This window comes from Canis lupus, chromosome 12, assembly GCF_011100685.1.
Source record: "Canis lupus familiaris isolate Mischka breed German Shepherd chromosome 12, alternate assembly UU_Cfam_GSD_1.0, whole genome shotgun sequence".
Taxonomy (NCBI): domain Eukaryota; kingdom Metazoa; phylum Chordata; class Mammalia; order Carnivora; family Canidae; genus Canis; species Canis lupus.
In genome coordinates this window covers 65,722,686-65,750,314 of record NC_049233.1, presented here as the reverse complement: position 1 = coordinate 65,750,314, position 27,629 = coordinate 65,722,686, and the positions used below count along the sequence as shown (strand labels likewise).

General features: G+C 37.9%; 1 protein-coding gene and 1 pseudogene across 2 annotated transcripts in view; both read right to left on the bottom strand.

The window, feature by feature from the left end:
• The window catches only part of AFG1L (AFG1 like ATPase), a 202,207-nt gene that overhangs the window by 115,201 nt on the left and 59,377 nt on the right, over positions 1–27,629 (bottom strand). For both annotated transcript variants that reach the window (XR_005368108.1, XM_038554878.1), the window contains exons 3-6: positions 27,105–27,156; positions 15,829–15,930; positions 14,534–14,664; positions 5,097–5,196 (exon numbers count right to left, since the gene is read on the bottom strand). Coding sequence is in view for 1 of the 2 variants with exons in the window: in XM_038554878.1 (XP_038410806.1) it covers positions 5,097–5,196; positions 14,534–14,664; positions 15,829–15,930; positions 27,105–27,156 (385 nt within the window). In the remaining variant the exon portion in view is untranslated. The remainder of the gene's footprint in view (positions 1–5,096; positions 5,197–14,533; positions 14,665–15,828; positions 15,931–27,104; positions 27,157–27,629) is intronic.
• On the bottom strand, positions 19,451–21,293 carry LOC111098202 (annotated as a pseudogene).

The window sequence follows — 27,629 nt, the reverse complement described above, 5'->3', positions numbered from 1 at the left end:
TAGAATAAAATCCAAAGTCCTAACTATTGCTTTATAAGCTCTAGCTGTCACTTCTCCAGATTCATGTTGTACTTCACTGCATCCTACTTCCCCTCCTTCATGGCACTCCAGCCACACTGGCTACCTTTCAATCCCTCCAAGGGGTCATTCTCTCTCCAGCACTTGGGAGAGAACCCTCAACAAGAAGATTCTTCCCCCACCTCTTGTAACACTCTGAGAATTAGTAGATGTTATTTTAAAACAGTAACAACATATGTAGGGTCTCTACATTAAAAGCAGTGACCTAAAGAAAATGTTAAATGTATTTTGATGGTTGGAAAGACACCCGCTTTATCTAGGACAGGATGGACAAAAATCCCTGATGACCAACAAGGAGAGATGATAGAGGGCAATGTGTTAAGAGTCACAAAACCTAGGTTCTAATCTCTCTTCTGCCATTGAATATCCATGTGATTTGTTCTTAATTTTACTTAACTTTTCTGGTGTGCAGTTCTATCAGTTTGAATACATGTAACCACAATCACAATCAGGATACAAAACAAGCTTCATCATCCCAAAAAATTCTTTCATGTTGCCCCTTTGCAGTGAAATACCTTTCCACTGTAATCTCTAGCAACCACTGACTTTTGTCCTAAACTTTTATCTTTTGCTGGTATAATAGATAAAAGCCATCTTCTTTATATTAAAATAATAAGCCATTTATGATCATGTCTGCCATGGCCAAAAAAAGACAACTGTATAACAGTATCCTCTCTATGGTTCATATATTTTTAAAGATTTTATTTATTTATTCATGAGAGACACAGAGAGAGGCAGAGATATAGGCAGAGGGAGAAGCAGGCCCCTTGAGGGGAGTCTGATGTGGGACTTGATCCCTGGACCTGGGATTATACCCTGAGCCAAAAGCACATGCTCAATCACTGAGCCACCTAGGCATCTGTCTATGGTTTATATTTAAAGAAAGGATTCAAGTTTGTGGCTAATGCCCAACTTTTGCAATTCTACATCTTGAATTTTCAGTCTTCTCTGGAAAAGTGGTACTCCACCTCAAATTTCTATGTGCCACCTTGGTGAGCCTGTAACTCACTCCTACAAAGCTATTAGCTCCAGGGACACCTGAGTGGTTCAGTGGTTGAGAGTCTGCCTTCAGCTCAGGGCATGATCCCAGGGTCCTGGGATGGAGTCCCCCATCAGGCTCCCTGCAGGGAGCCTGCCCCTCTCTCTCTCTCTGTCTCTCTCTCTCTCTCTCTGTCTCTCACGAATAAATAAATAAAGTCTTAAAAAAAAAAAAACACAAAGCTATTAGCTCCAGAATATTCATTAACCTTTCCTTGTAACTATCCTTCCTCAGTTTACCAGAACCAACAGCAATTTTTTTTCAGTAGTCATTATGGGGGAAGGGGTATGTTCCAAGCTTGTTCTAGCACTTTGCTATGTATGAGCACACCTTGTCACTAAATGTCTAAAGATAATACTGATGATGGGGCGCCTGGATGGCTCAGTCAGTTAAGCATCTGCCTTAGGCTCAGGTCATGATCCCAGAGTCCTGAGATCAAGCCCCTCCCACTGAGCAAGGAGCCTGCTTCTCCCTCTCCTCCTCACTCCTGCTCTCTGTCACTCTCTCTGTCTCTCAAATAAATAAAATCTTAAAAAAAAAAAAAAAGAGAATACTGATGACACTGTTAACTCAACAGTCAGCTGAAGCAGAGTCTTGATAAATGATATAATATGAAAGAACTCACTGCCTTGTCTCATTGGGTTGCCACCCTGGTAAGTCACAAGAATGCTATCTATAACATTATATAAATTTTAATAAGTGCATCTGACAGAACCATTCATAACTGTCTTATACTATAACAGATTAGATGTAACTGCACTTGTTTGAATAACTGGATTCAAAATATTAAGTAATTGCAGTGCCTGGAGGGCTCAGTCTGTTAAACATCAGATTCTTGGTTTTAGCTGAGGTCATGGTCTCAGGGTCATGGGATGGAGCTCCAAGTGGGGCTCCATGCTCAGCAGGGAGTCTGCTTAAGTTCTCTCCCTCTGTCCCCTCCTCCACTTGCACTCTTTCTAAAATAAATAATTTTTTAAAAAAGTATTAAGTAATTGATGTCTCCCTAAAATAAGAATTCCTGTGGTATACTATTAGACAGGGGTCTAAACTTGGTCCTATCCTATTTACACATTTTAATTAATGAGTGACTGAAAATATAAAGGCATGATTGCCATTTTATAAATGTCATAGTTAGTAGGGATAGCTAAAAATAACTTGTTAGAATGATACTTCAAAAAGATACAAATGTAAATCAAATATAATCAAACATAAATCATAAAACAGAACCATGTAGATAGACTAATAAGTTGAAATGTAATAGGAAGAAAAAAGAAATCAACTACACAAAAATAGAATGAGACAGAGCTAGTTTGACAGTGGCTCACAAAGTAAGATCTAGGTGATAACAGACTGCAAATTCAATGTAAGTTATCCAGTGACATGGCTTATTAAAAAAAAAAAAAACTCATACTATTACATTGCTCTTTTCAGGTTCATTAATAATAAACTCCAAGTCACTAATGCCAATAGTCAATTCCCAACCTCATCTTCACCTCTTAGCAGCATTTAACAAGGGTGACCATGCATTCCTTTCTACACTTTCCTTTTCCTCTCTTGGCACTCTCTTGGTTCTCCTCTTCCTTCACAGGATGCTCTTACCAACTCCCTTTAGTACCAATGACTCCCAAATTTTTATCTCCAGTCCAAACCTTTCCACTGAAATCCAAACTCTTATATGCATCCGCCTCATCATTAGAGAAACCACTCCTTCCACCTTCTTACCCAAATCAGCTTCTATAGTCTTCCCCATCTCAGGAAATAGTAACTTCATCCTACTAATTGCTCAAGCCAAAACTTCTTGATCCTTATCTCTTTTTTTTTTTTAATATCCTATATTCACTCCATTAGTAAGTCCTTTTTGGCTTTGCTTACAAAATATATCCAGAATCTGACTCCTCTCACCACCTTCACTGCCCCATCATTTCCCCTCAGGTTTGCAGCAATGCTCTTATAAATGGTCTCCTTACTTCCAACCTTGAAATCTCAACCCTATGATCTATTCTTAGTATTGCAACCACAGAGAGCTTTTAAAAACATGCATTCGTTCAATATTCATTCTAAGACTACTGAGGATCCATCCACGTTCTAGGCACTGTTTGGGGTGCTTAGAATTTATCTGTGAACAGAAGACATAAAAGACGCTACCCTCACGAATATTTTACACCCTAGAAGAGGAGAGAGAAAAAAACCATATAGGAAATAAATAAATTATATAGTAAGTCCACACATAGAAAGAAAGAAAGAAAAAGAAAGAAAGAAAGAAAGAAAGAAAGAAAGAAAGAAAGAAAGAAAGAAAGAAAAAAGAACACCCCAGCACCCTCCCCCAAACCCCTCCCTCACCGACCCCTACCATAAAAACCCCCATACACTCACTACTCACAATCCAGACCCGCCCCGAACAGCCTAAAGAAAATCAAAAGAACAAGAAAGAAAGAAAGAAAACGAAGAGAAAAGAAAAGAAAAGAAAAAAGAAAAGAAGCGGTGCCAGGAAAAAAAAGGGGGGGTGTTGCAGATTCAAAAAGAAAGGTGGGCAGCCTGGGTGGCTCACTGGTTTAGCGCCGACTTCAGCCCAGGGCGTGATCCTGGAGACCCGGGATCGAGTCCCACATCAGGCTCCCTGCATGGAGCCTGCTTCTCCCTCTGCCTGTCTCTGCCTCTCTCTCTCTCTCTCTCTCTCTCTCTCTCTCTCTCTGTCTCTCATGAATAAATAAATAAAATCTTTAAAAAAAAAAAAAAGGTAAGTCTAGGCTTCATTAGCAAAATAACTTTTGAGTAAAGACCTCAAAAAGGTAAGGACTTAGCCATGCAGAGAACTGCTGGAAGACCATTCCAGAGTAGAAAGATATTAACATTAAGAATGTATAAAACATTAGTTTTGGTTCCTTCAGCCTTCAGTTGACCACATTACAGGCTGAGAGATGTAACATTTTAAACTTGTTTTTATCTAAATATTACTTGCATTTTAATTCTTAAGTAATAAGCCACCAGTACTTCTTTAGAGATAAATTAAGGATTAGAAACTACATATGCAGGCAAGATTTAAGTCAAAGATTCAATTAGGAGTTTTTTGTCTTCATTTCACTGTTTCTTTTATGGCCTCTAAAAAGTAATTTAAAAGGCTTGTGTTTCTGAGAGAAAGAAACTAAAGAATTCCATAAAAATCCGCTTTTTGCTCCTTTTCCTGCTTCTGTTTTCGCTAGGACCTGCTCCCCGACTCCACTTTACACATGCCACAGAATGCAAATAGTGTATGTCCTCCTTCTAAGGGACACAAAGTTAATGATTTCTTCAGAATAAATAACATCTAAGGAAGGACCAGGTGACAATGACTAGATAAAGCTGTCATGTGCATATTCCAGACCACCAAAGCTAGACATCTCAACACCAGGACCCCCTAGCTCCAAAAAATAATACCTGGGCCTCATCTTCATTCTAACCGGTTCCTTGATGCCTGAAAGGACACATACACTACGCCATGGTCCTTAATAAAAAATCTCAGACCCTGAACAAAGACGAACTCATGCTCTTTTCCTTTCCAACTTTTTCAGTCACTCTGTCTGTATCTGCTCTCTCTATATCTTCAGTAAACTCTGCTCTCACTTCCTGTTGACTTATATTTAATTTCCATCCTGAACAAAGCTAAGGACCCTCTTGGCTGGTCCTACAGGACCCCCTTTGGGTCCTCCCTCAGACCTGGCCTGCCAGCATCATTTTTTGATATGAACATATGATATATCAAATACTTAGAGAAAAACAGCAAGTTCACCAAACACAGGAGATCACATGGATTTACCTTAAGAATATAAACATTTTTCAAATACAAATATCAACTGACTTTTAGATTGTCTGTTATAAAATTAATCATATGCAAGGTCATCATATTTATTAACACAATAAGATGAGTATAAAAACTATAGATTTTTCAAAGCTTGTTAGTTTCCACCTAATTGGATGAGACTAACACAATGTTTGTTTTTACCTTCCGGTGGCCTGTTGGATGTTGCCACAACGACGACCCCATTTTTGAACAGATTTTCAAAAAGCTGTTTCAGAATCATGGCATCAGCAATGTCAGTGACCTATGGACAACAACACATTTGTTTTATTTTAATTTCACTTCTGCTCTAACAAATTTGCTAATGGCTTATCTCTCTCTCTCTGTTTTTTTTTTTTTTTTTTAAGGATGGAAGTGAATTCCAAGAGAAAAATTCTAATTATCATCATGAAGAAAAGAGTAGATAATTAAAATCATGAAAGACTGTATGGTAGTCTTTTAAACTTGACTCTTTTTTGCAAGCCTATCATTTCTACACAAATTATCAAATGGTTCGATGTTAACTTCTTTTATAAACTACAGGTGGAAAGCACAGATAATTGTCCTAAACATTTAGGAAGTCTAATTAATTAGAGCTAACATGACCAAATCCCTCCTCCTACTCCTATCACAGACCCCGCACACCAACCACACCCCCCAAAAAAAGAGAAGAGAAAAAAAAAAAAGAAGAAAAAAGAATAATAAACGAGCTGATTGATATTTCTAATACCTTTCTGGCAAAGGTCCCTGAAAAGGTGACTTTAAATGGTTATGGCACTTTAGAAATAAGGACAAATAGCCAGTGAGACATAATCAGCTGCTGTTGAAAATAGAATGATATGACATAGATACTATTGTGCAATTGTTGCACAAAACAATTCAACAGATGGCCCATCACAAAAATAAGCAATTTCATTGTTCTTTTTAAGTGCCTTCTATTACTGTCCATGAATAATCAAAAGGCACTGCAGTCACTTCCAGCACAGCCAGCCTCTGCTAACCTTCGCAAACACAAATATTCCTTCCATTAGGAAAAAAAAAAAGAAGAAAAGAAACATCTTACAAGAATGGTTCATGCAGTTCTTTAAAATATTACTTCTGACAAAAGCAGAAATGCATAATATAGATAAAACCATTCCATCCAAGTTATAGAGATACATACAACTATCTTTTCTAAAATTTTTTAAAATCCACAATTAACAAGTAAGCTTAATAACTTCTTAAAAAGCTCTTTAAAAATCACAAAGAAATAGAGGAATTAAGGAGGGAGGGAGTTGAATTCAAAAACAAATGTATAGTGAAGGTAGATATTAATCACTGTACCTTCCCTTATAAATATGATAATATGGGTTTTAGATACTTATGTAAAAACATTTTGATCTTTAATAGTATTTTAGAAAATTTAATAAAATTTGTTTTATATTCACAAAATATATCACACAATAAATATCACATTGTTATTTTTCAACTATGTTAGAGCTTAAAAACCGGAGGAATTCTTTCAAATTAGATCAAAATACTGAAAGTTACCAACTAAGTGGTTGTAACACAACAAACCACCACCCAACCTATACAGGTCTACATCTCTTTTCTCTTTTCAGCTGATGTTTTATGCCAAAGTTTTATTATTTCTTTCCCACCTGAACAAAAAAACAAAACAAAACCAGGAAATAGGGACGTGCAGATCTTTCTTTTACTGTCTCAGGCTATAACTTTAAAACATTAACTAGAAAACTACTGAAGATTCCTTAAATTAAAAAGACTTCGGGAACTTATGAAGTGGTGATTAAAATGAAAAGGAAAGTCGGACTATTTAATTATTTAGGAAAGTGATATTATTTAATTTGGAGCTTAGGATCACTGTCCAATTTTGCTTCCGCAAAAATACTCACAGAGAAGGCCCTTTTCAAATGCTTAAACACCAGTGGCATTTCTGATGAGAGAACAAACAAGCTTGCAAATTTTAGAAGCAAGTGCACTTTTAAATTGGGTTCCCAATACACTGACTTTCAAAGAGAATGATTGCAATTAAAAGTTGCCCAATTTTGGAAAATAAAAATAGCCATTGACTATCTCACTAATGTTTTTGAAAAAAAATTAAAAATAGCTTTTGCGTCCTATGGTTTAGAGACATGAAGAAATCTTCAGCTTATATAACACAGTGCAAAGTTTAAACTGGGAGTTGAAGAAAAGCAAAAAATAAAGACTTGTGGTTGGGTCATAAATTGTTGTTTTTGTATTACAAAATGCTTTTGCTCTATCAGAGTAAATTAACTTGGAGAAGCTATGGCTAATTAATAAAGCAGGAGTCACTTGGGGTAGCCGGGTGCCAATGTGTACTCTTTTGATCTTGTCCCTGCACTTGTTCAGCTTTGCTGGGGAACAGTAATTTTACAGTATAAGTGAACAGAAGACAATTGGCCACACATTCTTGGAGAGTGGGCTTTTTCAGCATCCAGCATTTCATTACCACCAGGAACAAAAGAGAAGGCTACAGATTACCAATAAGGGTAGTCTGCTAATATAGAGAGGGGAGACATTTCATTAGCATTAAAGAGAAAAGATTTTTTATGACCTAGAGTTGCTTTCCATTATGACTCACTTAAGTAAAAAAGAAAAAAAAAAAATCTAATGGTTAATTTACATATGTAAGTGCTCGAGTCTCAGTCACACACTGATTGGTACAGTGCCATGTAATGAGTGACAAACATAAGCATGCATTATCAGTAATTAGTATTAGCACAAAAATAAGCACCTATTTTTTATTAGCAGTTTTTAATAGCTTTCCTGTTTTACAAAAACGGTCAAAACTATTTTTTAAATGATATTGATAGCTTATGGAGGAGAATTTTGCATGATATTTTGCTCATCAGAATTTTTTTTTTAGACCATATTAGTAAAACATCTATCCAGTGTCCCTAAAAGCGACAGGAAGAAATAACATTTTTTTAAAAAAATCAGTTTCCTTTAGTATTATTCTTCAGAATCATAGATGATTCAACAAAAAACATAAATATTCAAAGTCAACATAATGAAACCCTAAAGAAAACTTTGAGGAAAAGCTACTCTTTTATTTCAGCATAAAACAATCTACCAAGACAAATTTCTCAAACAAAATTACAGTATGTTTGACACAACAGGCAAAACTGAAATGCCATACTTAGGAAAGATGACCAAGCTAACAAGGAATACATTCTGCAAATGTATTCTGAATGCTACCAAAACATAATTTTAAAATTCCCCAAATTCAAGAGTACATATGTTCTTGTTTTTAAGCAGCAATAATTCTCATTCAGCTCCCTAGTAAGATAAATATTATATTAATTAACATCACCTAAAGGCCAATAATAACTAGTTAAAAATCAAGACTACTAATAGGATTCAATTTTAAAAGTGAGGTGGTGATTGCAGACATGATTGTTAAGAATAAAATGCCTAAAAAATTATTCTGTAGGGTATCAGCAATGTATTGCACCAGGATTAATAGGCTTAAGGATAATTTTTAGATTCTATCATTTAAAATATCTACTAAAAGCCTATTCAGCTCCAGAGCCACATGACACAAGACATCATATACCAAAGAGAATATATAGCATAGCTGTTACTACTAGTGAATTAGAGCACCAATGATCAATTCAAACTAAGTTACTAGCTGTGTAACCCTGCACAAGTTACTTAACTTCTCTGACCCTTATTTCTTCAATACAATGAAAGTAGTAATAATTATCTATCTTGAAAAATTGTTATGATCCTTATAGTAAATTCTTATAGTAAAATAAGAAAGTAGTTAGCTATGATTATTATCTGTGTATGGTATATATATGCTAGTTTAATTGTATATTATTTATATGTAGCTGAATAGAATTTTAGCTGTAGATGGAATGGTACATAGCATATAGTACAGTAGTTAAGAACATAGGCACACAGTACTCAATAAACAGTAACTAATGTTATTACCGAATATACATAATAGATGGAATGTAAGCATTCCAATAAATGGCATTATCTAAAACAGATAGTACATAAAAGATGGATTTGGGGACACCTGGGTGGCTCAGTGGTTGAGCATCTGCCTTCGGCTCAGGGCATGATCCCGGGTTTTCGGGATTGAGTCCCATATCGGGCTCCATGCAGGGAGTTTGCTTCTCCCTCTGCCTATGTCTCTACTTTCTCTCTGTGCCTTTCATGAATAAATAAATAAAATCTTTAAAAATAAATAAATAAAATAAAAGATGGATTTTACTAGCTAGTAAACATAGTAAACAAACAGTATTACTTAAGGAATACACATTCAAACAATGACATACCATTTTTCATCTATTAAGTTAAACAAAAAATGTTAATTCAGAATGTTGGCAAAAAAAATGGTGGGTTGTTAATTAAGGGAAATGGGTCTTAGTTGGGAGACTGCCTCAGTATATATCGTTTGGTATTAAGTTCTATCCATTCATTCTTTCACTCACTATTATTCATTCGCTCATCCTCAAACACTGTTCTAGACATTTGAGATACATCAGTGAGCAAAATAAAGATTCCTGCCTTCAAGTTTACATTCTTATGGAGGAATATATATAATAAACAGTAAATATAATAAATAATATATATATATGCAGAGGGTGATGTTGTTTTAATGGTTTTTAAAAGGACAGTAAGGGATATTGATTAATGACAAATCACAATTTTATAAGAATAGGCCTTGTTAAGGCAATAACTGAGCAGAGATCTGAAGACGTGAGAGACTCTTTGGGGTCTCTGGGGGAGACTGCCCCAGGCAGAAAGTTCAGTGGGAAGGCTCTGCTTGTTTGTTCTAAGTTGTGTGGATGTTGGGAATCAGTGCTGCTGCAGCAATATTTTGGGGGTATTCTTTTACCCGCCCCCCCAAATTTTAGAAAAAAGGGGCAAACAGAGATTTGGACTAGAAATAATCCAGTTTTGGTGTGCTGGAAGAGCTTTTCTAAGACCAGTAGAAGACAGTTCAGATATTGAAACTAGGAGATGCAGGTTATGCTTAGTGATCACCTCTGCCCTTAGGGGACATATTCTTGCCCTTATACTCCTGCTGTCTCTGGTTCTTCTCAATGGTGGGTATAATGTTGATAATTGGCCTTTTCTCACATGCAGTGTAAATTCCAGGCTTCAAGTTGAGAATTGTAGAGGATATAAAAGAGCAAAACTACTAACATTTTTCATCCTAGGACATGCAGGGCAACTTTGTTCAAAAGCAGAGGGCTCTCATGTTGTCAACTCTAGCATAATAGAATACTACATTCTAGTAACACTTGCGATCATATAAAAGTAATCAAGTTGATATTCAGTCTTGTTTTATCATCTCTGCATTTGTGTTCTTCAGAGCCCTGGTGGGAAAGAAGCATTTGGTATAACACCCACTATAAGCTATGGTTCCCTAATCCAGGAAGAAAATAGGGTTGGAAATTATTTGCAGTAAGTAAGGCTGAAAGATAGGAGATAAGATCAGAGAGGAAGCAGAAAGGCTTGAGTAAAAGGAATGACACTATCTTATTGTATTTCCACCCCTCTAACTCCATCACCCCCAGCGCGCGCTTGCACACACACACACACACACACACACACACAGAGTTTAAGCCTTTTTTAAGTTGGGTTTTCTGTTACCTATAGTAGAAAGCAATCTACGAGATACAGCTCTTTGCTCTTTGGTCTTAAGTTCATCAGGTGATTCTCCTTCCATTGGAGGTCCTGGATTTTATATGAAGGAAGGTGACATCTCCTCACAGTACTATTTATGCTATCTTTTACAGGCTATAGGGAAATCCCTCCTGATATAGCAGATAGGAGCAAAACATGAACTAATCCATCCCCATCAAGACTGTTTGCAAGAAACAGGCACAGGAAATTCAGCTAAAGAAAAGGGGTTTACTTGAGACTCCAAGATGTGAACAGCACTGATAGAACCTGCGGGGAACTGGAGCTAAACACAGGCTTAGGAGCTGAGGTAGCTCTGGAGAGCTCAGCAGCTGTCCAGGGAGCAGCCTTGTAGTCCTCCCCCTAATGGGATTCAGTTATTTCCTCTGTCTCTTTGTTCCTGTTTCATTATTGTGCAGGAAGTGCCTTCAGTGCCTTTTAGCTCAAAGACACGAGACAGAGGATATGATTGGCTCAATCCCCAGGGCACATCACACAAGTGCAACGTTGTTGGCAAGCTTGTGGGCTTGCTACTCATAGATCAGATGTCCAAACATGGTCCATTTGACTGTGGGTCACATGAGGTCTTGCAGTATGGGATAAGGCTCTTTAAATAAGGCAACTGGGATGGATGAGTAAACAAATGAATGAACATCAAACCAACTCTGGCTGGACACAGTGGGTGATGACCGGTCCATCACAACCACTTTCTCTTTGTTAGCAAGCAACTTTCAAGTGAGGGTCCTGTCTCCCCCTTGATCTTCTTTATACTTAATACATAATTTGAAAAATCACTTTTATTGCCTGCCTTTATACTTAATACATAATTTGAAAAATCACTTTTATTGCAAGACTCACTCATGTGGAACATGAGCATCCTGAGAGTTGCTTTTGTTTCCTTCTTCTCAATCATGCATCAACATTCTGAAATCTGAACTCAATGGAGAATGCCCAATGCAACCAGAGATAGTTCTGTTAGGGTCTCACTATCAGGGCAACATTATGATTTTCATGGGTCCTAGGCACCTTCTACCTTCATGAGCCCCTTCCTCAATTAGAAAATGCATTTGAGGGATCCCTGGGTGGCGCAGCGGTCTAGCGCCTGCCTTTGGCCCAGGGCGCGATCCTGGAGACCCGGGATTGAATCCCACATCGGGCTCCCGGTGCATGGAGCCTGCTTCTCCCTCTGCCTGTGTCTCTGCCTCTCTCTCTCTCTCTCTCTCCCCCTCTCTCTCTGTGTGACTATCATAAATAAATTTTAAAAATTTAAAAAAAAATGCATTTGAGGGATGCCTGGGTGGCTCAGTTGGTTAAGCATCTAACTTCAGTTCAAGTCATGATCCCAGGGTCCTGGGATTGAGCACCACATTGAGCTCTGCATTGAGCCCTGCTTTGAGCCGGGTGCTCAGCAGGGAGTCTGCTTCTCTCTCTCCATCTGCCCCTCCTCCGCCCCCACAGCTCATGTGCACACATGCTCTCTCTCTCTCAAATAAATAAAATATTTTTTAAAAATGCTTCTGAAAATGTTTATATATACAAATTGTATTTGATGACTGAGTTGGTATAAAATATATATAGATACAGGCTGAATTCATTATGGTATATTCGTTTTTTTTCTACAAATTTTAAAAGAAATTAAAATATTCTCATGGGGCCCTGAAAGTATCATGGACTCTAAGTACTATGCCTACTACACCTAATGGGTAATTTGGCCCTGCTTGCTATTAATCTTCTCAGGATCTCTTTGCATGAGCAAATTTTCATCACTTCCTAACCTTCTTTTTTTTTTTTTTTTTTTTTTTTTTTTACTTCCTAACCTTCTTAAATAGTCTTGCCAATGTCTTCATGTCACAGAAACAGACGGATCTCTTCTCTGTTTTAAAATTTACATTCTTTAAGTTAAGGGTAATGATTTTTATATGATACCAAGGAAACTCTGATGCCTCATCTATGTGATGAATATGGTGGCTATTTTACAGAATTAAATGCATAGCTATTTTATAGATATAAAAACACTTTGTATACCATGGATCATTTTACAAAAGGTTCGACTTTTGTAAAAAAAAAAAAAAAATCTAACTTCAATGCTTTAATAAAAAATTTAACTGTTAATTCAATTTTATTTAGTGATAATGTGATTAAGAGACTCATAATGAGAAAACAAGAGAGATGGTCTTCACTAATATATCACTGACTTGTTGTTGACAGCATAACTGTTAACTCATTACTATTTTTAGAACTAAACAAGGCCCTTCTCTTTCTGCAACACATTGGTGCACTTAGAACACTTCTTCAGGGTAGAACATTTCTTCCCCATAAGCCTTTCTTCTGAAGACCTTTGCAGTTCTACAATACAAAAGGTGAATGTGAGGCTGTCTTAATATGACTGCAAGGAGAAAAAAAGATTCCTCCTCCCCAGATGGCTCAGTGTAACACCATTCCTGGTGAAAATTCTTCTTTCTCACCTATCAGAAATTGAGACCATTGTTAGATAAGTGTATCAAGTTGCTAAAGGCGACCTATCATGCCTCATTTGGGATAAATGCAACCTGGCCATCTTATCTTCCCATCAACCCAGGTTTTTAAACACAGAAGAACAAGAAATAACTCTCTACGAATTTAAATGCATAATTTCAGAGAATCTTAAAATTGTAAGAAACTTGATAATTCAACTAGGACAGTTCCCTCACTTCATCACAAATATGTTTGTGAGGCTTAAATAAGATGTGTGACTCACCCAGGGCCCACCTCGGAGTAGGCACAAAACAAATGCTAGCTTCCTACCCCTTGAAAGTTCTCTGGGCCTTTATTCTAAGCAATCAGACACAGGAGTTTATGCACTCAGCTCCAGAAATATTATTCAAAAGCTCTGGGTGTGAAGCCCTATTTTTAAGCTTATATTCAATACTTGTGAATTTTTCTATTTTCATTCCAATAATCAATTGCTCTCATAGTAAGCATTATAGAAAAATCGACTATCACATTTCAGAACTACTAAAGATAGTAAACAAGGAGGGAGTAATTCTTAACCTAGAATATCTATTATTATGATTATGATTATTATTATTATTAAGCAATGGGATACAGAAAAGGCATAAGACATGATATTTGCCTGCATGCCATATTTGTTCTCATAAGAAATAAAGATCTGGGATGCCTGGGTGGCTCAGCGGTTGAGCATCTGCCTTTGGTCCAGGGTGTGATCCCGGAGTTTCAGGATCAAGTCCCACATTGAGCTCCCTGCATGGAGCCTGCTTCTCCCTCTGCCTATGTCTCTGTCTCTCTCTCTCTCTCTCTGTGCCTTTCATGAATAAATAAATAAAATCTTTAAAATAAAAGAAATAAAGATCAGAAAATAACTTTTTACCACTTTAAATGTGCAGTTTCAGAGAATCCTAAAACTAGGAGAAACTTGGAAAACTCAACTAGGGCCAACTCCCTCCCTTCATCACAAATTGGAGGCTTAAAAGAGATGTGTGAATCACTTGATTTTTATATAACATTTTTTTAAAAACCACAAACATCTTTAAAGACATTATTTTGTAATAATGATATTATCTCCATCATGGTATAGGCAAACTGTAACTCCATTGACTATGATATAGGGGTAGGCAAACTTTTCCTATAAAAGAATCAGTAGTAAATATTTTAGGCTTTGCAAGCCACATATGGTCTGTGTGGCATTTTCTTTATCTTTTTCAAAAGACTCTTTAAAAATATAAAAATCATTCTTTTCTCACTGGTAATACAAAAGCAGATGGGCCAGATTTGCCCTGTGTGGGCCATAGTTTGCTAAGCCCTGGACTAGACAGTAAAATAAAGTCATAAGAGGTAGCATGTCAAATCAATCTATAAAACAATGATAAAATCAGAAACAGAATTTAAATCTTCACATGTCATTCAGTATACCATTCTACATCTATGAAACATCTGTACCTTACCTGAAACTCATCGAAACATAAGAGACATGCTTCTTCACTGATTTCTTCAGCTATGGGAGCTATTGGATCATAGGATTTAGCCATGAATCCTGGCTTCCTTTTTGGTAAACTCTTTTTAAGGCGGTGAATTCCTTTAATGGATGCAATTAAACACAAATTGAATGCTGTATTAATAGTACATTTTAGACAACCATAACAAATCTTTTAAATCTGTAAGTGAAACCTTAGTGTGAACATAAAAAGTAAGTTTAAGTGCCACATAAAATCAAATGTGATTATTGAAAATTGGTTGCATTCTTTCTACCTCAAAATAAGTTGTTTGCATCTTAATACATTCCCATGGTTGTGAGGACATTTTGTAGTCATTCTATCCCCATCCTTCAATCACTTCAGAGATGACAAAGTGATAGCCTAGATGACCAGATGGTAACTAGAGGATCAACAGATCAATCTTACTGCTGAGGATTTTAGAGATGTAGGCAGAGCAGGTGATTCCATCCTATATCTAGCGTATGAAATCAGGATGTTCCTTATCTCTAGGCAATCTCACTTCACTCGTTATATGTATGCTAAATGCTGAAAGTATTTGAAGGAAAATACAATGTTCCTGGCCTGGTTAGGTTACAGTATATTTGGTAGACAAGTAATATAAAAATGAAATAATCTAAGAACACTGATAAAGCAATAAGGCATACATACATGTACATGAATGCCTACATGCTAGGGTGACACACAGGAAAGGACCTAATCAAGAACAACTTCTTGAAATAAATGAGTTTTTAACATTTTTTTTTTTAATTTTAAGATTTTATTTATTTGACACAGAGAGAAAGAGAGAGAGAACGTGGGCAAGCACAGGCAGGGGGGTGGCAGAGGGAGAAAGAGAAGCAGGATACCCTGCTGACCATCCAGCCCAAGGCAGGGCTCTATCACAAGACTCTGGGTTCAGGACCTGAGCTGTGGGGAGATACTTAACCCCCTGAGCCACTCAGGCATCCCAACATTTCTTATTGATCCTTAGTAGAAAGACAAAATAGTCGACCTTCATATAGTAACTTCTCTTAATGGGAAGTTAAGTTAATGGGAATTTGTCTTTAGGATCAACTCTAAATACATCATGAAATGTATGAGTTGTTTCAGTATAGCACAAAACAAATGAAACCAAATAAAACCTTACTTTAAACAAATTCTAATTTTTTAAAAGATTCAAAGATTAAAAATTTTAAAAGATGAGAAAAACTGTTTTGTAGTGTTTACCCACTTAAAAATCCCTTCTTTTAGACCATTTAACTTACTTTCATGAACATCTAGCATGAAACCATGAAAATGAACCCGTTTCTTCCTCTTCATCTCCACATAATCATAAAACATGTCCATCACCATCGTTTTCCCTGTACCTTAAAAAAAAAAAAAAACAACTATTAAAAAGTATGTACTGATTAAGGATTGTTCATTAGCTTTGGGATAATGAAACCACCCTCTTCTACTGGAAAACTTGAGACTATGTTACTTTTTTAGGAAGGAGTGTTTATTTTTATTTTTTTGGAGTGTTTATTTTTTGTGTTAAACCAGCTAAAAATAAAATGTTGATATTGCTCTTCTCTATTAAAATCCTGTTATTAGGAAATATGACATTTAGTTAACATTATAGGAGCTATTTCCCCCAGAGAATTATGTAAATAAAGACGAGATCTGCAGATTATTCATTCTTCAATTTGTCTTCCAAAAGACATCAGTATGAATAAAATAACTTAATCAATTAAGTAAATATTTATTGGGCCATAAGCAAGAGAAGTGGTCTTAGGTACTACAGGAAATTCAAAAAATGAAAAATAAAAAAAATAAAGATTAGTAACTAATACCAATGTTGAAAATAAATAATATAGATTAGAACTAGAGAATTGCCAATTTTAACACTTTTTTTGTAGCTTTACCTTTATTTCTCCTGTGTATCATACAGGATTTCCTCTAAAAATGTTGATACTATGTTCTTTTTTTTTTATTTTAATTGCAGTACAGTTAACATACAATGTAATACTAGTTTCAATATAATACTAGTTACAATATGATTCAACACTTCCATACATCACATGGTACTCATAGAGCTAAGTGCCCTCCTTTCCTTTAATCCCCATCATCTATTACACCCACTCCTTCACCCACCTCCCCTCTGATATCAGTTTGTTCTCAGTAGTTAAAAGTCTGTTTCTTGCTTTGTCTCTTTTTTCCTTTGCTTGTTTTGTTTTAGCTTTTAAAGAAAGTGTTCTTAAAATATAACCTTCTTAAAAAGTTGAGAACATAAATCTTACAAAATGAGGCCTACTTGAAGAAATTAAAACCTTAACCCTTATAATTTAATTATCTAATTTTCAACGCTAAAACTTTTAACCACTGTGATTACTTTAGTTATCGAGTCACATTTAACAAAATATGCACAGAAATTCTTATTCCTTCGCAGAAAGCCCAGGGCTCTGGGGTCACTGGCAGTCCTCAAGCTCAGTTCAGACCCAGCATTCCTCAGCAGGCCAAGCCAGGCCATGCTTGTGCTGTCCCTCATCTTCACTGCTTCCTCCACCACCACCACCACACCACCACAGTGCCCATCCTCTCTGCACAGGAGCTACAAGTATTCATAGGCAGCTCGAGATTTAAGATCTGAGTCTTAAATCTGTTTGGTTTTCCTCCATTCCATACAACTTTGAGCCTATGCCATTTGAATCACCAGAAAGTTTTTTGTATATGAAAATACAAAAAAAAAAAAAAAAAAAGAAAAGAAAATACAATTTACCAAACAAATCTGGTCATTGATGAAGAAACTAATTCAATTTAAAAGTAATCTTTTTGCAAAAATATTTAGTGAAATACTTCTTGATACAGTGAGTGGCAACAGATCTTAAATTATTACATTTATGCAAAAAATTAATAAAATTTTAAATTCTGCTGCATGAAACACAGTACACTTATAGATCTAGAAAACAGTCATGATCTAAACAAAAATCTGAATGTATATTTGAATGTAATCTTTGTGCTAACTCTTTAAAAACCAGGCTTAAAATATAACAAAACCATCATATAAAAGCTTCTGGGGATAAAAGAAAAAAAAATCATAATGGAAAAAATTGCTACCTGAAATTTAACCTTTTGAATGTCAAAAATTACTACAAATAAAATTAATATCCTTATTTACTTTATCAATACATTGTTACTGAATACCACATGTGAGTCTCTATCCTGGGTGCTCAGGATCTGGTAGTAAACAAAACAGACAAAGATCCCAGCCTTCATGAAACTTGAAAGATTAACCTTACATATTGTTAAATATGAAGAGCTCTTAGGAACTACAATGGTGTTTTTGCTTTGGTTTTGATTTTGTCCATCCTAAAAAAAAAAAGATACTTCAAATGAATCAAGTTGGCATGTAAGTAACAACTCCATATCAAAATAAAATTCAGTATATAAAAACCATATAATCCTCACATCTGAAAAAATGTTTGAGAAAAGTCAGCACACATTCATGATCAAATTTCTCAGCAAACTAGGAAAAGCAGCATACTTTTCAAACTCATAAAGGACAAAACAAAAAGAAACCTACAATGAAAAGATGCTCAATATCACTAATCATTTGAGAAACACAAATAAAAACTACACTGAGATACCACTTCAATACCGATTAGAATGGCTATTATTTTTTTAAGAAAAAAATAACAAATATTAGATGTGTGTTGCTTGTGGGAATATAAAATGGTGTAGCTGCTTTGGAAAACAATATGGCAGTTGCTCAAAAAATTAAACACAGCCTGGGTCCGGGGATCGAGTACAGCATCAGGCTCCCTGCAGGAAGCCTGCTTCTCCCTCTGCCTATGTTTCTGCCTCTCTGTGTCTCTAATAAATTAATTAACTAAAAATCTTTTTTTTCCCCACATACAAAGTTTGATTTAGCTCTGTGAATGCACATAAAATCCAAAAAGTCCAATGCAAACTAAATAGATTTGGGGGGAAAAAACATTAAAAAAAAATTGGGGAACCCCAGGTGGCTCAGCAGTTTAGTGCCTGCCTTCAGCCCAGGGCGTGAGCCTGGAGTCCCGGGATCAGGTCCCACGTCAGGCTCCCTACATGGAGCCTGCTTCTCCTTCTGCCTATGTTTCTGTCTCTCTCTCTCTCTGTGTCTCTCATGAATAAATAAATAAAATCTTTTTTAAAAATTAAAAAAGAAAAAACAATTGCCAGACAGCCCTCTGAGAAGGCTTACTTAAGGAGGACAAACCCCTTTGGGAAGAGAGGTTTAAGAAGTAATAGGAGAAGGTCATGGGGAATTACTGCTACATACCGCAGAAACATGTTGGAAGGAAACATGGTCCAAAGAAAAAAACCCTACTGAAAAAAAATGTCAAAAGTGGATTGTAAAACTAGTACCCCACTCCAAGGTCAACAGCTCGAACAATCAAAAGATGAAAAAGATGGGGGATCCCTGGGTGGCTCAGCGGTTTCGCGCCTGCCTTTGGCCCAGGGCGCGATCCTGGAGTCCCGGGATCGAGTCCCGTGTTGGGCTCCCGGCATGGAGCCTGCTTCTCCCTCCTCCTGTGTCTCTGCCTCTCTCTCTCTCTCTCTCTCTCTCTGTGTGTGTATCTATCATAAATAAATAAAAATAAATCTTTAAAAAAAAAAAAAAAAAGATGAAAAAGACCTGGCCTGATCCCAGGATTAGTAAGGGGCTTGCTCTAGTTAAGAGCTGTGTGTCCGTGTCTCCTGAGAGCAAAGAGCCATAGTACTTGAGGGGCAGAATGTCTTGATCAGAGGACCAAATACTCTTGACCTTGATTGAGCCTGAGAGATTCGGTGTAAGCACGTGGACCCGCAACTGGCACGCCCTGCGTTCACGGGCTCGCCCCATTGAGAGTAGGAGTGACTCACTTACAGCAGCACCTCAATGGAAACTTGGGCTTTCTTCTTCACAAGTCGTAAGGAAACTGAAGGTCTGAACCTGTTATGTGTCCCGAAGCTGAAAGCAATGAAGGATGACTGCCTACAGCCAGTTATTAGGTGTCTCTTCACCTAGGAATTGCCATACCAGCAGGTTTCCATGACAGGAGAAGGGAGGAGGCTCCCAGGGTACCATGGCTGAGCAGACCACAATCATTTCAGCAGTGGCATTGGAAATGAGAAAATCCTCCGGAACAGGGAGTTGGAATTTCTGGTCCAGAGGATGCTCACATGCAGGTAATGCAAGCACATTCAAATACCATGACCAGAAAACCTGTGGAAAGCTGGTGCCACCTGCAAGGGGGGCTGGTAGAGGGCCGGAACAGAATAGTATCTTTGAGTTGTTGATAATTTTAGATGTCAGGATACAGTGTCCAGGGCCCACTTCTGAAGGAGCTTTTAAAACAATTACCTTGAGAGAACATGCATGTTCAAAGAGGCCAAACATTTTATCGGAGTAAAGGGATGACTTCACTCAGGAAACCCCACAAGAAAACAACAACAATTTCCTTGAATATATTTGACTATTAAGGCAAGACATCTTCCCATATAAACCATTATCATGTTCCCACTACTCCAAAGAAATCCAATAAATAAATTCACAGTGAAGGGTTCGAGGAGTCTGCAACTAGAAGTGCCCCAGAGCACCAGCAGCTCCACAGGCTCGCCTGTAATTTGTCCTTGAATGTGATGCACTGTTTCCCGGAATAGTTCCACAGGGTAGAGCCCAGTGGTGAGTGAGGCCAAAGAGTACAGCATAAGAAGTGGTCAAAGCCAAAGCTTCCAACGATTCCTCTCTTCTTCTAGGCAGGCTAGAGAACGCTGGAGCGTGGCTTCAGGCCACAAGTTCTCCTGTGGCGCCTGGTCGCCCGTGTGTGGTCTGTCTCCCGTGCTTGTCACGTGGGGAAGAGCTCAGGGGGGCTCTCTTCGTAGCAGTGCTTGGCTATGGGGTCCCTATCGGTGTTCTCATGCTGCACGCTCTGGGATGAGGTCCTGCATTTGGCCAGACACAATTCAAAGTGATCTTCGAGGGCCATGAAGAGGTTCTGGAACGCCACGGCTGCCTGGTGGGAAGCGCTCCAGGAGAAGCTGCTTGCTGGGCTGAGGCAGCAGGACACACAGTACTCACAGGACCACAGCAGCCATCAGAGCGGTACTGCTTCGTGCCGGGGACGTTGACATTACAGCGGCCGTTCACCAGCAAATCCTTCCTTTCACAGATGTATCCTAGCTCATCCGTGAGGAGGTGCTTCCCTTGCATGGAGTTCAGCGCTGGTTGCTGGGCCCACTGCTGCTCCCCAGGTGAACCTGCACCTTCCACGGAACGGGCTGGTCGTGGTCTCGAACCTGGAGGAGATTCCGAGCTCTCACTGCTCTTTCCTTCTGTTCGAAGGTGCTGCTGAGGAAGTAGATGAGCGAGAGCCCGAAGACCTGGGCGAGCACCCACCTACATCTTCGGGAGGAGTCGGCGCCACACCACAGCCGCCAGGTTCACCCTGCGGAGCAGGGTGCGGAGCAGGATAGGCACAGAGCAGGGCGGGCGCGGAGGCCGGGGCAGGTGCGGAGGCCGGGGGCAGGTGCAGAGGCAGGGCCGGGGCAGGTGCGGAGGCCTGGGTGGGCCCATAGCCAGGCAGGTGCGGAGGCTGGGGCAGGCCCATAGCGGGGCAGGTGCGCAGAGGCCGGGGCAGGTGTGGAGGCCGGGGGCAGGTGCGGAGGCCGGGGGCAGGTGCGGAGGCCGGGGGCAGGTGCGGACGCAGGACGGGCCCAGAGCCACAGGCATGGCCCCTACGCCGCCGGCAGCCCCATTCCCCGAGGCAGGCGCCCGCCCCCTGGCCTCCAGCCCAGCCAGCTCCCAGCCATAAATTAAAAATCTTAAAAAAAAAAAAAAAAATTAAACACAGAATGACCATATGATCCACCACTTCCACTTCTGAGTATATACACAAAAGAACTGAAAGCAGGGATTCAAACAGATATAGCAGTATTATTCACAATAATCAAAAGATAGAAATAGGGGCACCTGGGTGGCTCCGTGAGTTAAGCGTCTGCCTTCAGGTCATGATCCTGGGGTCCTGGGATCGAGGCCTGCAGCAGGAGCCTGCTTCTCCCTCTGCCCCTCCCCCTCTCATGCTCTCTCGCTCACTCGCTCTCTGTCAAATAAATAAATAAAATCTTTAAAAAAAAACATGATGGAAATAACCCAAACATCCATCAACAGATGAATAGGCAAAAACTGGATACATATGCTGGAATATTATTCAGCCTTAAAAAGTAATGGAATTCTGACACATAACATAAATGAATCCTGAAGACAATATAGTAGGTGAAATAAGCTAGACACAAAAGTTTAAATAATATATGATTCCATCATATATGAGATACCTAAAGTAGTCAAATTCACAGGGACAGAAAATCAGATGGTGGTTATCAGGGCCTGGGAGGGAGAGGCATTTGGAATGGGGAAGTATTGTTTATAGGTACAAGCTTTCAGTTTGGGAAGATGAAAATGTTCTGGAGATGAACGGTGTGATGGTTTCAAAACAATGTTAATGTACTTACTACCACTGAACTTTACAAGTAAAAGTGGTTAAAATGGTAAATTTTATATTATGTATATTTGCCACATTAAGAAAAATACATTAAAAAAATACCCCACAGGGCAGCCTGGGTGGGTCAGTGGTTTAGCGCCTGCCTTCGGCCCAGGGCATGATCCTGGAGACCCGGGATCGAGTCCCACATTGGGCTCCCTGCATGGAGCCTGCTTCTCCCTCTGCCTGTGTTTCTGCCTCTCTCTCTCTCTCTCTCTCTCTCTCTCTCTGTTGTCTCTCATGAATAAATAAATAAAATCTTAAAAAAAAAAATACCCCACAACTAACATCATTCTTACTAGTGAAAGACTGAACACTTCTCCCCTAAAGTTTCACACAAGGCAAGAACATTCACTCTCACTACTTCCATTCAGCATTATACTGGAGTTCCTAGCTAGTACAATAAGGCAAGAAAAAGAACTAGAAGACATACAAATTGTAAAGGAAAATTGGTCTTTATTTGCAACAGCATGATAGTATACACAAAAATTCCTAAATAATCTATCAAATAACTACTAGAGTTTATAACTGAATATAGCAAACTTACCAAAAATATCAACTGATTCTATACACTAGCAGCAATCAGTTGGAAATTAAAATTTTAAAATACAATACCATTTACAGTGACATCAGAAAACATAAAATACAAAGGAATAAATTTTTCAAAAAATATAGCAGAACTCTGCATTACAACCTACAAAGCAGAAGTGAGAGAAATTAAAGATCTTTAAAATAAAGAAACATACCATGCCCATAGATTGGAAGACTCGATCTTTATCAAAAAAATCAGTATTTATCAAAAATATCAATATTTTAAGTTATCAATTCTCTCCAAATTGATCTATAGATTGAACACATTCCTAAGCAAAATCCCAGAAGGATTTTTTTTTTAATTAACCAGCCAGTTCTAAAATGTCTATGGAAACACAAAAGTCATAGAATAGCCAAAACAACCTTGAAAAAGACAGAGTTGGAAAACTCACATTAAACACAGGGATGCATCAGCAAAATCCAAGCTGTAGGAAATCCTACAGGAAAAATTAGTTTATGTATGTATGTATGTGTACATACAAGTGTAGAAATGTGAATTTTCCTAAGGCATCTCTGTGGTATGTCATACACACACACTCACACACACACACACACACTAAAGACTTAATATATTAAAAACAAACATTTATGACATAATTAGAAATCTGAATAAATGAATATTTAATGAAATTAAAAGTAATGTTAATTTTTAGAGTGTGAAAATGGTATATAAATTTCTACTTATTTTGTATTCATTCTTTCTCTTATTTCTATCAACGTCTACTTTTTTTCTCTACTAGAGACTAGTAGATATACCCAAGTAATTATTAATATTTGACTGTCCTCAACACCAAACAGTGCTTAGGGAGAGTATGAGGGAAATAGTAAGTTCATGACACTACCAAAAAAGGGAAAGATCTTTTCTAAAATGTAAAATTCTTTCAATGTGGCTATAAGCACAATTATATTTAGTATGTTGGTCAAGAAAGTGCCTGTGTATGATGGAATTTCAGAGACGTTAAAAGATTTCTCTGCCCAAAATCATCAAGTGAACAACTCAGTCACTACAGTTTTATTTCATATACCAAGTTTCAGTGAAATTCTAACTCTTAGAAGATTATTTTTTTTAATTTTTAAAAAAGATTTATTTATTTGAGAGAGAGAGAGACAGCAAGCACATGTGAGGGGGAGGGGCAGTGGGAGAGGGAGAAGCTGACTCCCCGCTGAGCAGGGAGCCCAATGTAGGGTTCGAACCCTGGGATCATGACCTGAGCTGAAGGCAGATGCTTAACCTACTCAGCCACTCAGACACCCCAGAAGACATTTTAAATGCAAATATGCTGGAAAAGTAACCTACTCATCCAATGGATCCCATTAAAAATTTAGCACATAAGTTTTAAATAGTTTAAATTAGAAACAGATTAGAGGTAGTTCAGACATTTAGCTAGAAGGCAGATCCTCGGATAATATGAGTCCAACCAGATTAATTTAACTAGTAGAGGAGAAATCTGTGTCCTATGGAAGATCCAGCATGAGAAATCCTAATGCCCAAAAAGATGAAACAGCAGGAACAAACTCCAGTACACCAACACGTAGTGATGGATATTAGAGAACCTAGACCAGTGTCCTTCAAATTGCCTCTACAACCAGAAATATTTTTTCTAGAATAGAACAGAAGAGGAAATATCCAAATGTATCACACATAAGTGTAAGTTTTCTTTCATGAAACTATTTTTCGGGGGGGGGGGGGTGCATGTGTGTGCACGTGTACACACATATACATATGTAAGTCAGAATATAAAAATATTTTTCACTGTGGGTCACATTCAAAAATATTTCAGAGCCATCACAAGAGTCTGTAAGCTCTGGGTGAGCAGACTGCGTCTTACACAGTATTACATCTGCATTTGTCATTACATCTGCAGAAACAACACACTGCCTCGCACACAGCAGATATTCAATAAACTTTGTCAACTGAATGCAAGAATAAGGACAGATATTGAAAAAAATGTGGAGAAGAAACCAATGCTCGATTTTACCTATTTCACAATTTTGCTTTGGTCTCCATAGTGTCCTAGATAAAACCCTGTATTTTTCTTGAGTAGATTTTTACTAGGGAAGTAATTTATAAAACCTAAAAAACAACTACTGCAGTGGTCCCCTCCTAAGGTTCCCTTTTCACAGCCAACCCCCTGTTGAAGGAGCTGAAAGTGCTGTCCTCCATTACCCAAACCCAGAATTTTGCTTCCCAACTCTTCACCTTAAAACCAGCCTACCTTCTGACTGGTGAAAATATCAAAGTGAAACAGGTAAGGTTAAACCAGGAGGCAGCAGAAAAGAGACTGATGAACAAAAATCTACTTTGATTGTCTCCAAATATAAGGGAGAAATCATTAACTCTGCCATCCCCACTGCAGTCTACTAGTCAAGAACTGAAACCTTGTTGTAAGAAAGCCAACTACAGGGTAAGAATGAAGCCACAAAACACTCCCACTGCAGTGTTTGGCTTCTGCTTGAGATATGCTAAACATTTTATTAAGGAAAACATTTCAGGGTTGAGTCATGATGATAATGCCTCTATCAACTCTACTGGGGTTCCCTGGATTGAGGGTCCCTCTGAGTCAATCATCTCAAAACAAGTAAAGTGTTCATGACAGAGCCAGGAATAAGGGGTGGAAGGGGGTGCTAGAAAACAGGAATCTTTCCCATTGAGTCTCTTCAAAAGTGAATACCTGTTTCCCAAGACTAAAAAAGGAAAACTATAATAAAAAAGAGCTTGTTAGAGCATTCTGAGGCTATTCTTCCAGACAGATAGCTCCCCTCAAATGAAAATCTTTTCCCTTCCTACTGTAGAATTCCTTTCTCTTCCCCTCTCTGCATTATAAAGGTGTTCCTAACCAAAGGTTGCCACACACGTATCTCTGTGAATATCCCATGTTACCACATCTTCTCTAATTCTTTCAAGCACTCAGATGAATCCACATTTACCATACCTCCATTTATTAGTATATGGCTGTATTCTTCAAACTAAAATCCATTAACTTTTATAGGTTTGTGGTACTTTTTTAAGTCCTTTTGCAGAAGTGGAAACAGTTGTGTTTTACCAATCATCTCCATTTATGGTTAAGTGGTTAAGGTAATAGGAGAAACAAAAATGTTGATTTTCACCATGACTGAACATGAAAGTGAAGGTACAGGAAGTAAATGTTCTCCAAAGAGGCAAAGAATGAAAGATGACAACAGAATGAGAACTGCTAGCAGTACCCAGAGGTGTGAACACACAAAACTGCTCAAGCACCTGGTATAAATCGCTTTCTAAATAAGAAGTAAACATACACTGTTCTCAAAAATACCAATTAGCCAATGAACTAAGAAAAACAACAGCTTGAGCTTCTTTAACATTTCTCAAGTCTATAAGCTCCAAGAACATAAAGAATCTTAAGGGGCAAGCTAAACCTGTAAGTGTAAAACAGGCATTCACAAACAAATAAGTAGAGGGCGGACCCAGAAAAAAATAGTCGGATCTTTAAGGTACTATCACTACTTATTCAACTCCTATTATTTTTCTTGTCCTAAAATTATTACTGAGAGAATAACCTTTGCCACCACTTCCTCATAACACGAATTTGTTATGACTATAGGGGAGCCTGAGCTTTAACAGTTGAGAAGCACAACTAATTTTGCTATATGTAAATGTGCATTTTGAGTAAGCCAATAAAAGAAATGACTGACAACCAAAAAGACCAAATAAAGTAAGAGCCACCACCATGACATCAGTGAAGGTGGCTAAATAGGGAGAGGTTTAGAAGTAGGAGAAAAGAATGTGTTTGAAGGAAACAGAAACCAAAAAACAGACAACTTCACCAATAAGGAGTTCAGAAAAGAAGCAAGACATTCATTGATTAGGAAAGTCTAAAAAGTAAGCAATAGCTCATAAGATTTCCAAGAAAAGGTGAGTCTTTGAACCCAATATATGGATGTGGGAAACCAAGGAAACGTAACCACTCACCCATTAAGAATATCCACTAATAACTACATTAAAGGTAATAATAACTATATTGAGGACAAGGGTTTAGATTATGAGTAAAAATAGTAGTGGAAGTTAAAGTGAAAAAGAGCAGCTAATTTTTTTTAAGTATTAGCTGAGTCAAATAGCACTGAGCAATGAGATTCTGATTTACCTTAATAACCTATTTATAGATAATTCCCTTCCCTGAGATCAACTCAGCTTATACACTAAACAATGTCTGTATCCTACCATGATAACTAATCCAGCTTTAAACTAGTCGTACCCTCTGAGAAGTAAAAATGAAAACTAAGATAACTGCCCTTCTCTCTCCCCATGCCATTTTACTTGGCCTCATCCTGTTCCCTAACTGGTAGTAGAGTGAGGGGTGGAAACAGAACTATCCCTGAATGAAAGCTGGGAACATCCTACTTGGACCACTCAAAACTTACTTCAACACACTTACCAACATCTCCATAAACATACAGGCCCCTTGGAGGTTTGCTCCTTGAAAAAAGCTGCAAATTAAGAACAAATTATAAATCTCTAACATGCAAATAATTTAATGTTATCATATACACAGTGTCTAACTGTCATATACAGGACTAAAATGGGCTATTGTACACAATAAGTACAAAAAATTTGATGTAAAAGGCTATGAAGAGCAACTTACATTTTAATATGGGAGGCAAGAATCATAGTAGCCCAGAGCAAGGGCTCTGAAGTCCCACAACATCCCCTACATCATTCAGTAACTTCCCCTCTTTCCCAAATAGACTCCCCAAACAATGACCACCTAGCTCATTCTCAGCAAGCAAGAGATCAGAAGAATTTTTCTAAAGACACTGAATAGTCTCCAGAAAAAAAAAAAAAAATCCTGAAGGCATTTATGTGTGGACTTCTCCCAAAGAAAAAACTGATCCCTATTAGATCACCTTATGGTAGGGCACATCAATCAACCAACCTCTTACGACAGAGTCTTCAATTGGCT